This window comes from Hippoglossus stenolepis, chromosome 6, assembly GCF_022539355.2.
Source record: "Hippoglossus stenolepis isolate QCI-W04-F060 chromosome 6, HSTE1.2, whole genome shotgun sequence".
NCBI lineage: Eukaryota > Metazoa > Chordata > Actinopteri > Pleuronectiformes > Pleuronectidae > Hippoglossus > Hippoglossus stenolepis.
The window spans coordinates 13,813,693-13,827,121 of NC_061488.1; the positions used below are offsets into that span (position 1 = coordinate 13,813,693).

General features: G+C 40.9%; 1 protein-coding gene across 3 annotated transcripts in view; it reads right to left on the minus strand.

Annotated features, from left to right (window-relative positions):
* Positions 1 to 13,429, minus strand: part of dip2ba (disco-interacting protein 2 homolog Ba) — a 47,598-nt gene that overhangs the window by 7,182 nt on the left and 26,987 nt on the right. For all 3 annotated transcript variants that reach the window (XM_035158883.2, XM_035158882.2, XM_035158881.2), the window contains 22 exons: positions 12,786 to 12,983; positions 12,117 to 12,208; positions 11,929 to 12,039; positions 11,027 to 11,150; positions 10,577 to 10,686; positions 10,100 to 10,202; positions 9,746 to 9,810; positions 9,544 to 9,637; positions 8,930 to 9,049; positions 8,680 to 8,794; positions 8,086 to 8,225; positions 7,836 to 7,972; positions 7,029 to 7,109; positions 6,809 to 6,936; positions 5,986 to 6,100; positions 5,551 to 5,752; positions 5,246 to 5,358; positions 2,494 to 2,574; positions 2,164 to 2,287; positions 1,909 to 2,030; positions 1,256 to 1,367; positions 626 to 735 (listed from right to left, as the gene is read on the minus strand). In XM_035158883.2, coding sequence (XP_035014774.1) covers positions 626 to 735; positions 1,256 to 1,367; positions 1,909 to 2,030; positions 2,164 to 2,287; positions 2,494 to 2,574; positions 5,246 to 5,358; positions 5,551 to 5,752; positions 5,986 to 6,100; positions 6,809 to 6,936; positions 7,029 to 7,109; positions 7,836 to 7,972; positions 8,086 to 8,225; positions 8,680 to 8,794; positions 8,930 to 9,049; positions 9,544 to 9,637; positions 9,746 to 9,810; positions 10,100 to 10,202; positions 10,577 to 10,686; positions 11,027 to 11,150; positions 11,929 to 12,039; positions 12,117 to 12,208; positions 12,786 to 12,983 — 2,597 coding nt within the window. The remainder of the gene's footprint in view (positions 1 to 625; positions 736 to 1,255; positions 1,368 to 1,908; positions 2,031 to 2,163; positions 2,288 to 2,493; positions 2,575 to 5,245; positions 5,359 to 5,550; positions 5,753 to 5,985; positions 6,101 to 6,808; positions 6,937 to 7,028; positions 7,110 to 7,835; positions 7,973 to 8,085; positions 8,226 to 8,679; positions 8,795 to 8,929; positions 9,050 to 9,543; positions 9,638 to 9,745; positions 9,811 to 10,099; positions 10,203 to 10,576; positions 10,687 to 11,026; positions 11,151 to 11,928; positions 12,040 to 12,116; positions 12,209 to 12,785; positions 12,984 to 13,429) is intronic.

The following is a 13,429-nucleotide window of genomic DNA, read 5'->3' on the forward strand; positions in this document are numbered from 1 at the left end:
TAATAATAAATTATGTTTCCAACATCAGCTGTCCTACAACTGTATTTCTGACAAAAAATGTTACCATCTTCAATAATGCTGAACACATTTCCGTCAGACAACTTTGGCGTCTAGACTCGACGACTACGTTGCCCCCCCCATTCGCTCCATTTCTAAATCATATTCAACAATGTAGATTCAATTCGTGAATTTTAACCTAAAAAGTATCTATTTGTCCCAAAATGTTTTGAATATAATATTTATATAATATATAAAATAAATCCTCTTGATATGTTTTTTTTTTTAAACAAAAAAGTTAAATTACCACATTAAACATTATTGAAATTACATCTCCTCACTCATTGAAAAATCTAAATCTGTGGATATGGAATCATACTTAATCTCAAAGGTTTCTACTTAACTCAATATATTCTTGAAAAGTTCATTCACATTTAGTGTGAGCTGGAGGCTTCAAATTCTCCCATCACACAAAAGTATAATAACGCACTTAAAAAGATTTAAGGTGATGGAAGAAAAACTAACACCTTTCAGCAGATTAACGTGAGAATATCCTTTAAGATCCATCTGGCTGAACTGATTTACGCCCTGTTTTGTATGATAACAACGATCTGTGAGAGTAATTTACCTTGACTCCAGTCAGCATGCCTGTGGTGGACACACTGAAGTCCAGGTAGGCCAGCATCTCCGCTGTGGGGGGTTTATAGATGTGTGGAGGCCGCTTCCTGGGGAGGTCATCTGGGAGGAGAAAGAAGCAGGTTTCATTATTGGAGAAAATAAATGACACACTTTCACGGCCTTGCAGTGAGTGTTCCTTTTCACGATATGCTAAAGCCTTACAGTTTTTTGTTGAGTGGGAGGAGGTTATGAATTCCGATGTAAATGTGCTGTTTTACTGCACATTTAAAAAGCAACACACTGTTATGATCTATACAGGCGGTTAGTGTGCAACCTCCAGGAAATGCATGATTATTTTAAGAAATAACTGAATGTTTACTAAAAATATTTCAATAATATTTCAATATATATTCAATAAATAAATAAATAAATAAATATATATATATATATTTATATATTTATTTATATATATATAGACGCTTCTACATGAGGTTCTTCTGACAAAGTGAATCACAAAGCAAACAGGACACCTTGTGGCCAAAAGGAGAATATATTTTTTCAGTCTCAGTTATTGTACTAAATCATTGTGACAGTAAAATACACAACATCATGCTTATAACAATTGGTTTGAGCCTGGAACCTGTATCAATGATGGTTGGCCACGTCTTGATGTTGACGCTGGCAGCAGCCTCCCTGGACCTGAGGATCCTCATGAGAGGCTGAGTGGTGAGGATGCAGGCTGCTTTGCTCACCTGTAACAAAAACAGCAAACACACACACAGGAGTCCTTTAACAGTGTTTGAACAAAAACTAAATCCTCCATTTGAGAAACGAATAAAAGGCAATTAATTATTGTTATACTTTATTGATCCCTGAGGTACGATTCAATTTTATTGGCTTCCCCCCATGGAAATCACTGATGGGGTCAACAGCAGAAGGTCTTTACTGAGTCGGGGTGGGAGTCAGTTTCTTGCTTAAGGGCACTTCAATATTAATAACAGGTCAGTGGAGTGCATAAAAAGTAAATCTGTTCAGCAAAATCACAAGGAACATGTTCTGCTTAAATAATATAGTTATTATTATATTTAACATAGTTAGAATTGATATGTTTGCTTTGTGCTTTTCTTGCAATGATCCTTTTAATGGCTGTCTAAGATGGAATAAACATAGTATTACTTGCTATACCTAAATAAATTGCCATTACTTATATTATGTTCTTGTAATGCTTTGCAATTGAAAATGCTGATTATTAAATACTTGATTTTCACGTCTCAGTGCAGATGGTGTACTCACGTCGATGATCATGCGGACGGTGGGGAGAGTAGCAGCCAGATTCTGTGGGTGAGGCGGCCTCACTGTCACGGGGATGACCCCCGCATAGAGACAGCCATAGAAGGCAGCTATCAGGTCAATACCTGTAGCAGTGAGAGATGGAGAGGAAACTCATGAACTCAAATTACTGCTGTGCTTCTTCACTGTATGATAAATGGAAAAATTAGGAAGATGGCTGCCTATACAGACGAGCGGTGAGTGTATTTGTTTGTTCACCTGGGGGATAAAGCAGCACCACATTGTCTCCTGTGTTGAGGCCTCCTCTCTCCATTATGGTGGCTGTGATTTTTTCTGCTCGCTTGTGAAGCTGAGCACAAGTGGCTGTGCACACTGCCACCCCCTAGAGCAAAAACAAAGGAAGTTCAGCTGAATGTACAACAAACAAAATGGATTACCATCAGTGCTATGGCACCATTTCCAGTTTAAAAGATGTGTGTGTGTGTGTGTGTGTGTGTGTGTGTGTGTGTGTGTGTGTGTGTGTGTGTGTGTGTGTGTGTGTGTGTGTGTGTGTGTGTGTGTGTGTGTGTGTGTGTGTGTTTAATCTACCTTGGCATTAAGCAGCACATACAGGACGTGGTCTGGGTCGGTCTGGGCTCTCCACTGCAGAGCTTCAGACAAGAACTGGTGCTGAAAAAGCACAGAGAGGAATGTGTCATATGTCAGCACATTAACATTAACGGTGAATTGAATTAACATATTTATTGCACATTTAAAATCAGGAGGATCTATGGCAAATAATAATACATTAAAAAAGAAGGCCTCCGACCACTGGCTGTCGCCGGTGCCGAGGCACAACAATCAGAAGATAGAAACACATGAAAGCCGGCCTGAAAACAGTCAGGGAGCAACGTCCTCTCAGCAACATATATATATTTATCGCTTTCAAACAGACAATGGGAAGAACAGGAAAGAACATTTCAAAGGGCATCTAAGATTGGGTCTACTGTGACGCTCTCGACCTCACACGGAGACACACAAGCACACAACAGGAGAATCTGAGCATCCAGAGAATATTTTTTGCCAAGTGTGAGGTCATGCTGGGTCCATCTGCACCTGATAGGAGGCAAATTGGACCCGCTGTCAAAAACTAACAAGCTAAGGGCCTTTCGGGTCATGACAACTTTGAAAAGCTTTGAAACAGTTTCCACAAACCATTAACGTCTCAATGGAACTATGTCTTCAGCAAAGTGGCTTCAATGGAATAATCCTCTTACTATTTTTACTCTAAAATACATAGTGGCACAGCGATAACGCATATCTCGATCAGGAGTGTTAAAACTAGACGAAAAAGCTAAGTCCTATAAAGATCAGAGGGAATGTGGACATTAGGGAGCACATAAGAAAAGACAGTAAACACCATGTTTCTCCACTCATACAAACATCATTTACAGCAGAGACACAATGTCGGCCATATCAAAATCACTGGCTGGAGCTGTACTTTCTGCCGTCCACTCTCACAGGCCCTGTTCAGACCTGATTTTAACATCCGTCCAGAGAGAGCTGATCACAAGTGGTCAGTTCTTAGTTTGTCGGTTCACACTTGGTATGAAAACGAGTCCTGAATGTGTCCCCTGTGATCGCTTCTGATTGGATTTCACGTCCCCGCTCTACTTGCGAATAAGCATATACATAATTTGTGTTCGCGAAAAACCAAATTATGTTGTTTTTTTACCCAGTCTGAGTTTACAGATGTGTCTGATGTTACTATGTTTGTGTGTGTGGCTGTATGTGTGTGTCAGTGCGAGCGAGTGAAAGATGATTTTACTAACTTAAAAGAACTATCTTGTGGAAGTCAGTGATGATGGCAAATAACAAATCAATGTATGGTCAAAAATACTTTTGATTCATTGTGACACTATAGCGGGTCAGAGGACACCAGCTGAGTAGACCGTCCTTCAAGGGCACATTTGCACTCACACAGCGAAAAGAATGTGGCCACAGGGATCGCAGAGCACCTCAGAACGTGGTCTACATGATCACATCTCAGGACCTGTGCTTAGAGCTGACCACTTGGGATCGGATCACATAACGGATGCTAATAGCAGGTCTGAAGGGGGTCTCAGTCGAATAGGTCGTGCTCTGGTCGACAATGAATCAGGAGACACATCATGCAGACTGGCTGCCCCGACCACTCATCAAGCCATGCTACACATGGGAACATCACAGTGAACACAGCGAGCAGAGGTGCACACCAAAATGTTCCTAATTAATACTTAAGATACCATCGTAATGAATCACTATACATCATAGAATTACATGCTTTTCATTGATCACATATGCTTTTATAGTTTTATAATTGTTTACTAAAAGTCTGAACTCCTTAAAGCAAAAATAAATCTGAACTCCAGATTTCACTAAATTTACTGTTGAGCCTTTGGTTTGACAAAGCTGGTCGGCTGCTCGCCAACTCCCATTTTAAAAGGTGATGGCAGAGAGAGAGAGAGAGTTGGTTTTGAGACATTTAAAAACGGAGAATGTCATTTACTTCCTTGTTTTCATTAACAGTATTTTATTTATCTAGGTGTGTGGACCCCTGCTGGCCAAGCCGGGAGTCTGCCTGGACAGTCGTCTCTGTGCGCGGGGCCAAAACTGTAGCTGCTGGCCGTTAGTGCCGTCACGGCTGCAGAAGCACATCTGACTGACAAAAGCAGCGGAAGCAAAGACAAGTGGGGGGGGGCACGCAGACTAGAGCCTTACCATCATGGTGGGCCACATACTGAGCTAAAGCCCAACCCAAGCGAAGTAAAGGCAGAACAACAGAGATTTAGGAGAAGAAACATCAGTATTTCCATTTGAAACATTAGCTTAAATTCAACAGGTTTATGTTTCCATATAGCGAGCAGCTGAAACTAATTATCGTTTCATAATTCATAAAGTTCTTGATTATTTTAGTTTATTTAATAATTAATTGTCTGGGCAATTAAACATCTAAAAAACATTTTTTTTAAATCACAATGTCGTACACCTGACGGTGATGCCATCAAATGTCTTGTTTTATCAGGCTAACAAATATATAGTGTTGGAAATCACTTTGAATCTTTGCACTCTTAGTAGTGTTTAATAGATAAGTAGTAAAATAGAGTAACTAAGAAAAGCAACACTATAAAGTTCATACAAATTTGTCTCACTGTCCAGATGTTAATGTTAGAGTCATAGACGTACATCATTTTATATATTAACAATTCTTGAGCTGTTGGTCCATGTTCCTGACATAAGCCTGAAAGAAGCTACTTCCACTACTAAGAGCTAAGAGTCTGATCATTGTTGTAGTGTCCGTGTGCTGGTTGGGGTTCAGTACCTTTCGGATCAGATCCTGGTCCTCCACCACACCCAGCTCTCTGCCTGTAGCCTGGGCGATACGTTTCCCTGCCACCAGGTTGCCAACCAGCATAGAAGCTGGACCCACATCCACTGAACAAACCAGAAACAAATCAGGGTTACATTCCTGAATAATAGAAGCTAAATAGAAACAAAATCCACCCGGATTTGATGGATTAACTCTTCAATTAAACAACAAGTCAAACGACGAGAAAATATCTGATACTCTCTCCCTGTTGCAATTTCTATAGTGAGCACTGTTAGGTATAGTCTGAGGCGGCCTACCTGGCTGTTTCTGCCGTGGTTTGGGCAGATTGGTAACACAGGTGTGTGGGCACATGAGGATATTACACGGGTGCAGGTTTCCCTCCAAAAAGTTTTGCTTGGTTTCACAGATGTGGATGCCTCCAAGCGGCGTTTTGGGGAGGGTGTTGGCTGGAACGAGAGCGAGGCAGTAGAGGCCGACCTGGTGGATGCTGTCGATGGCCTGTGCAGGGAATATGGACCACATCGTGTTTCATGTTACATTACGTCCAACTTCACTAGGAACAAGACTTTAATTTCATCCATTAGGACTTCCAAACTTAACTAAAGACATAAAAGGGAAACACAATACTTATTGGTGTATGAGTTCAGTGATTAAAGCAAAATTCTGTCCAAAACAATATCATAGAATATACAAACATGTTATGTGATATCTTTAAGGGAGACGTGATTTACCTGTAGTACTCGACTCATCCACTGGAAGCTGTCCTCCTCACTGGCATCAGGCCTCTGCTCTGCCACAATCACGATCCTCTCATCATAAAACACTGTCACTGAGAACACGGCGATCCTGCGCGGGAGTGAGCACAAACACAAACTCTATAAACTTCCACACAGAGAGAGGATGCACGGTGCTGAAGCAACATTTCTGCACTATTCACCAAATCAGACTTATTAGAATGCAATTACGTAAATACAGTTTTCACAGTCATACCTGTAAAATGGTGATAATGATGAAAAACGAGAAGGCCAACAAATACAAATACAATAATGCATTGACACAAATCTGTGTGTGTGGGTGTGTGTGTATCTTGTTGTTAGTACTCTACAGCTGCATATAACAATCATTCCTAGTGATGTAATTAACTGATTAAGCAGCCAGAGGGATTTTCTAAAGCCTGTTTAGTAAAAATAGGTTGTAAATTAAAGATATTTCAGTTTTTGCTCAAACTGCCTCTTTATGAGTTAATTAGCTTCTTATAGAAATGTACAACTTAAGTTAATTTCTATGGAAGTTACGAAAATAGTTTTTTGTTAAATACCTTCAATGTTCTTTTCTTGAGGTGACTAATTCAAAGACCTGCAGATATTCTATCAATGGATTTTTCAGTTTGGGGGTTAATACTGGAGCTATTCTTTTTACTTTACCAATAAAATATATGGGTACATTTATTACTGCAATGTTCAGTGTGACCTGTGCGTCCATGTGCACACTCTTGTGAGGTGTAATTGCACACACAGACACACACTGGCTCACAGGGAGCAGTCAGTGTCTCACCTCCCCCTGTAAACTGTTTTGACAGGTTCCACTGCGAGCGCGGTGGCCACCAGGTCGTCTGCGTTGTGACGTCTCCCGCTCACCATCAGCAGCCCCTCAATCTTCCCCACAACAAAGACCAGACTGCCCTGTGGAGCACACAGATTTACCTCAGCAAGGGAATACAAGTCTCGCCAACTTCCTTTTCCTTACTGACTCATTATTTTTCGTGCATGCTTACCGGTCCTACAAATCCCAGCAGACCCGTTCGACTGAAGGGAATTTCTCCAATGGGTGCTCCAGCTTGGTTGACAGGGATCACCTGCAGATTAGCATTGAGATCAAACACTGGATTCCAACGTGAACAGTATAGTCAAATCCACCCGATATTAGATTTTGAAAGTACCAAAAAAAACAGTGACGTAATATAACTGCCGGTTAATGTTTGTTGTTGTATGAGACTGGTTTATTGTCAACTATAAATTAAGATAGAATAAAGGTGGTTTGGGCAAATAACTGCGAGGATGTGTGAACAGAATCTTATGTGAGAGACTAAATACAATGGCAGACATCTGGTGCCACCTAGTGGATCATTTGAATCAGTGCTTCTTTCTTATCCATCCATTTTCTAAACGAGCACATTCGAGGCATGAATGAGGGGAAGTGGAGCTGATGCCAGCACACATCTGACAAGTGGCAGCATAAAGATGGACAGAGTAACAGGACGTTTATTCTGAAGTGTTAAATAACTTTGTGGAGGGATGTGTTTGAGCTCCAAATGAAGCCCAAGGTCAGAGACAAGAAATGTGGCTTTCAGCAGCCACCGAATACCAAATACACACCTGTAAGATTTTATGACTAACTTACACGGCTGTGACGCTTTGGTGATAAAATTACAGACATACATATAAACACCTGCCATAGTACCCAAAACCGCCTCAGGGGTAATGAGTAGGTAAATTGTACCTTGTGATCAGTGTATAAAGAACAGATGTGGAATGAGTCATGCAGACAGTTGATGATACATGAATTTTATACTTTGACAGACCTCAAACGTGTTCTTGGTGACACCAGGCAGGCCATAGTACATGGTGCCTCCGGCCCGAGAGTTGATCACAATCTCTCCTATTTCATCCGTCTTGCACAGCTGTGTAGGCCCGTCCGGTTTCACAATGCACATCAGAGCTGAAACACAGAAAACGTGCTTAGCAACCTGCATTCTGATAAACTACCGCACAGTAAATGTGGCAGCTACTGCACTTAGGTAGTGCCAATTAAAACCAACTGCAGTTGCTAACCTCCAGGCATAATGTGGCCCACATCCTGAACAGTGAGAGCAGAGTTTTTGTCCTCTGTGTTCACCCTGATCACGCTGTGGCTCAGCCCACCCATGGACAGGATGGCTCTGGCTGGCAGTGGAGCTCCTCGTGCACCAGGCCTGGAGGGAAGGCAGAAATGTGTATGTTTAATAAACATTATTTTAATTGTATAGATCTTCTTTTATTCATTTTTGGTCCCTACTTTGTGTAATTTTTATATAGTGTATACCTTCAATTTTGGATTTATATTTAACTAAAAAGATTCTTACAAGCCCTAAAAGAGATTGTACAGATTCCTGCAGTTACTATAAAGACGATAATAGAACTTTAAATAAATGTGAGCGAGCCAGACAGGAACTCTAACATATTGTTGAATGATGATGCACAAAACAAGTCTGAGTCACAATGTGCAGCTGGTTTAAACCCAGTTTAAACACATTATAGGGACATGTTGTGGTTCATATAATGTGCAGAGTAACTCCTGTTGTTTACAGGTAAAAATACACAAGTTTTGGATTCCAGAATATCAGCATGCGTGTACCAGCAGCACATTAGTGAAAAGATGTAGGGTACCTGCGTATGGCCACAGTTAAGGCCTCAGGAGAAGTGGCACATGGACAAATGACCTCAGGTTTCAGACCGTGAGACTGGAACACATTTAGGAAGGCATCACATGACGACACAGACCCTGGTAACAAACAATAAATGAACATCTTACCAAAACAGGGAAGAAACAGTCAAAATCCACAATTCAAATCAAATGACTGTCCATAGTAGTTTTTTATTTTAAAGGTGTGGTATTTGAGCAGGAGAAGAGACGTACATGGGTTTGCTCCATCAGCCACAATAAGCATACGTATAGAAGACAAGTTGGTGTCTCTCTGGTCCTTGTGGGCCATCATGGCCCAGTGGAGGTCCCGGCACTTCACCAAGGCCACACGTGCTATGAAAGGGTACAGAGGACATATTACATAAGTTTTATTGCAATTATCTTGGTCTGTACATATTTCTATTCTTGGCTGGAGCTAATTTCTGATTTCTGAGACAGAAACTTGATGAGTCGGACAGTCAGTCATCTGGTTTCAGGCCAGTCACATGACAGTAATATCATCAACACGCCCCGTTCCTGTGAATTCTCCAGACAATGACCTGCTCTATTACCACAGACTTTGTATTAGGAAGCTGGCAGAGTAAAAACCCTTTTATTGTCCACACCAGCTGATTCAGACATCTGAATTCTCACATGAGTAGTGTCTTTCTTAATGACTTCTGAATTATGGGTTAGAAACAGCCTAAATCCACAGAAGACACAAGTTCTCCAAGATGCAAAAGCAACCTGCTGAGACCTGCAAAAGACCTGCATTTTGATATATGTTAATGGAGAACTATTATTCAAAGCATCTATACTATAAAAGTAAGAGTGGATATAAGCTGAACCTTTGTGAATGTGGACCCTCTGCACCCACGACATAGGACAGGCTTTCATGACAGCATATGGCACTGAGATGGTGTGGATTCTGTTCATGACACTCTGCAAGAAAAAATAAAACACATGTTGTCAATATGCTACAAAGTTAAAAGGTGATCAGCTGGTCTGGACATACAATACAATCGCACAAACTCTTGTATTCAGTCTCACCGTTAAGACGCCATGCCACAAGCCCATATCCTTCTTGCAGTCCAACACGTTGACCAGTGTCTCCCCTAAGACAGAAAAACACATAGAATCATGAGCAATGTACAATCACGAGCCAAATAATCCTAATCACAGTCTTATCTCATCTTTTCATGCCATGTGTTTCTGACTGATTCTCTCTGAGCAGGAGAAAAGACAAGCTGCTGATAAAACATCCTGCAGATGCACTCAAGAGCTGACAACTGTGTGTGTTAATGCCTAGGTTATATCTGCTCCAGCATCTCACTGTCAGACAGACCAGAGTAAGACAGAGATACAGCAGGAGATATTATGTTGGATTAAGTGCTGAGCTCTCACCTTCACAGTAGTTACAGGCCTGGGTCAGGGCTTGACAGTGGGTCAACATGGAGATCTTGGATACGGCGACTCCCATCACTGTTCCCTCTTTACTGGCTTTGTACTTTGGTGGAAGAGACACAAAAAACGGCAGCAAATGGAAATGAATAATTGTGATCTTTTACTAGTGACTTATACAAACAGGGGAAGGAAAAACAGCTGACAGGCTAACAGTTTGTTTTTCCTTCATCTTCACGCCCTTCACCAAACAGTGACCAAAATAAAATGTCCCATTACCTTGAATAAAATTAGGGAGTTTGAATAATCTTAGTACACAAATCAACAAAATATGTAGCATAGGTCTAGCCGTTTTTAGACATTTTAATGAGTTATGAGAGTTGTAACATATTGTATCTTTAAATAGGAACCACACCATTCTGTAATATATCAAATAAAATTCTTAAACTACTTAAATATTGAATGAAAGTTAAAGAGTACCTCTATGTAGGCGGTGTCTGTGTTGGCAGTGGGGATGTGCGGCTGCCAGTCTTTGGATGGTTTAGTCAGGTACTTGGTGTCTGTCACAACCCATTTCATCCTTGGCCAACCTGGTGAACATGAACACAACACCACAAAGAAACATACAAAATCATTTGAGCTGACACAAAGAAAGTGTGTTAAGGTAGACTAATTTGGAGCCAAACTAAATCAACAATGTTCACCCAGCAACTTCCCTGTTGCAAGGTCAAAGGTAAACAGCCAATAACTAACAAGCAGTGAGATTACACAGCCTCCCCACTCACACACTCTGCCTCTAAATTGCCCTGGGACATCAAACTGTATTTTCCCTTTAATGAGTCTTTCCCTAATGTCTCCCACAGAGACCGAGACAGATATGACTCCTGCTGAGCCAGCGGCATTGGCGATGGTGCATTTAGGCTGACTGACCTTTGAACTGGATGATCTCTCCGTTTGGTGTCTTGGGCAGCCCTTTGAGACACACCTCACTGGTCAGCGCCAGACTAACACCACAGCTGCCCAACAGGAAGCCGATCTGCTGACTGCCAGCGTCCTGCGGAGAGCGACAAAGGTGAGGAGACTTATGACACACAGGGAGGCACATGTAAACAAAACCCTGGCAATTAAAAACCATGAAGATTCCCTCACTGTCAGTATGTCGGTCATATAAGGAATCCAAATGGTCTATGTGGATATGTGAGTAATGAGGTATTATATACATCTGATGCACAAATTAGTACTTCCACTAACTAATAGTTTACAGATTAAGCTGATGATAATTCCCTTAATCATTTATTTATCTCCTATGTAGTATATACAAATATTTTCTTTTGATTCTCAAATTTAGACTCAGACTTTAAATGTATTGTTTTGTCCAAAATAAACCCAGAAGAAAAATATGTTTCCAAAAATATACCAAAAACAAAAAGCAGAAAAGCTTTTGCGGTTTTGAGTAAAAAATTATGTGAACAAGTCCGAAATCATCAAAAGGGTTGCAGATTATTATTCTGACGATCAGCTAATCAATTAATTGGCACAGCTCTGACAAACAGGGCATCAAATGGCTTAGTGCTTTAATAAAATAGTTGTTCAGTCACAATTAACCTGGTTTAACTTTCATTAATTGCCATAAAAACCAAGATAACAGAGACTGACACTGTCTTAAAAATGTAAAAGTCAATGTAGCCAGCGACACTTTGGGCTTTTGTCATAGTCTAGGCATAAATATTAGACCTAACATGCATCATTCTCTATCTATATATGGTCTAATTAACATCTGGTTCTGTATTTCACATTGATCACCACAGAGGACGTCACAGTGATGTCTTTACCTGTCGTGACAGTGGCACCTCGATGGGCACAGGGATGACCTCAGCTAAAAGGCAGCCATAAAAAGCCACCCAGAACATTCCAGGGTCACTGTTGGGATACACCAGCGCCACCTGAGAGACAGAAACACTTAGTTTTCTTCATGTTCCTCTATACTTTACACATTGAGTGGTGACTGACAGACTCTTACCCGATCTCCGGGTTGTAGGACAGGCTCAGTCTTGGTGCCCAGTTTATTCAGCAGTGTATAGGCCAGCTTCAGACTGCGACTCCATAGTTTGCCTGTAGAGAAGAAAAGAGAGTTTTGAAAAGTCCTGTTTGTAGTTTATCATGTATAAGTGTTGCATAACTGATCAAGGAGAGTTCAACTCAACAAACCACCTCCACACAGGGAGGGAATGTGCAGTAGGTGTTGTTCTTCTCAGGCCGAAAAAGCAATCATTCAGCTGAACTCGCTCACATTTACATTTGGTGGATATGTTTATATGTACATGTGAACACATATCTGAAAAACCCTTTGCGGTTTATTGTCTGCATTGATATCAGTATGAGTTGAGGTGATCCTTCAAGTGACTCAAGAAATCTTTATTGTAACTGTACAGGTACAATAAAATGTTTGTGTTGAGCAAGCCTGTAAATGCCTAATTGTTACAATACAATTTGAGACTGTAAAGTGTACGATAAAGCAAGAAATGGAAGCTATACAAATGTTAAAATAGGATAAAGTAAATAAGGGGATTGAAGTAAAGACAGTGCTCAAATAAGGTGACAAATCCGAATAGAGTGGACACTGCACAGAACAAGTTATTGCACAGATAGAACAAGTTATTGCACAGATAGAACAAGTTATTGCACTCACCGTATGTGACTGTGTAGAGGGGTTTGCCAGTGATATCTAGAGCAGTGAGGGCAGGACTCTTGGCCTGGGTGGCCCCCCAGCGGGCCAGAGCAGCCTGCAGGGCAGGAGGCCAGTTACTGACCACTCCAAGGGGCTCCCCCTTTACAGGGATGATTTGACGTCCCTCCGGCTTCGGGGTGTTGGGATCCGGCTGAGGAACTGGGCATCAAAAGAGACATGGGTAAGTGGATATTTAGAAGACACAATGAATAAGGGTGTAAACCTGCACAACACCTAGAGCAGCATAAGTGACATGTGACAAGAATCTGGGTAATTTAAAACAGAACTCAGTAATTATGCAAACTTGCCATCAACAATTTAATAGCAAAGGATTTCCATGTAATTCCTGACCAGTACAGTTTAGTTTAAAATTATAGTTATCTCTGGCTAGTGCAAAATTATATATTGGTAGTTATTGACAATTTTGCTTCCATTAATGCCACATAAATAGCATTTCCTTGTTATTAAATACAAAATTAACACCCAGAAAGATTTCAAATGAAGCCACCCATCCAAAAAATTGTGATATATTTTCTTATATATGTTTATCTTCATGATAAATGTGTTAAGGTTTACACTTGTGAATATTTCTGTGACTACCCCCC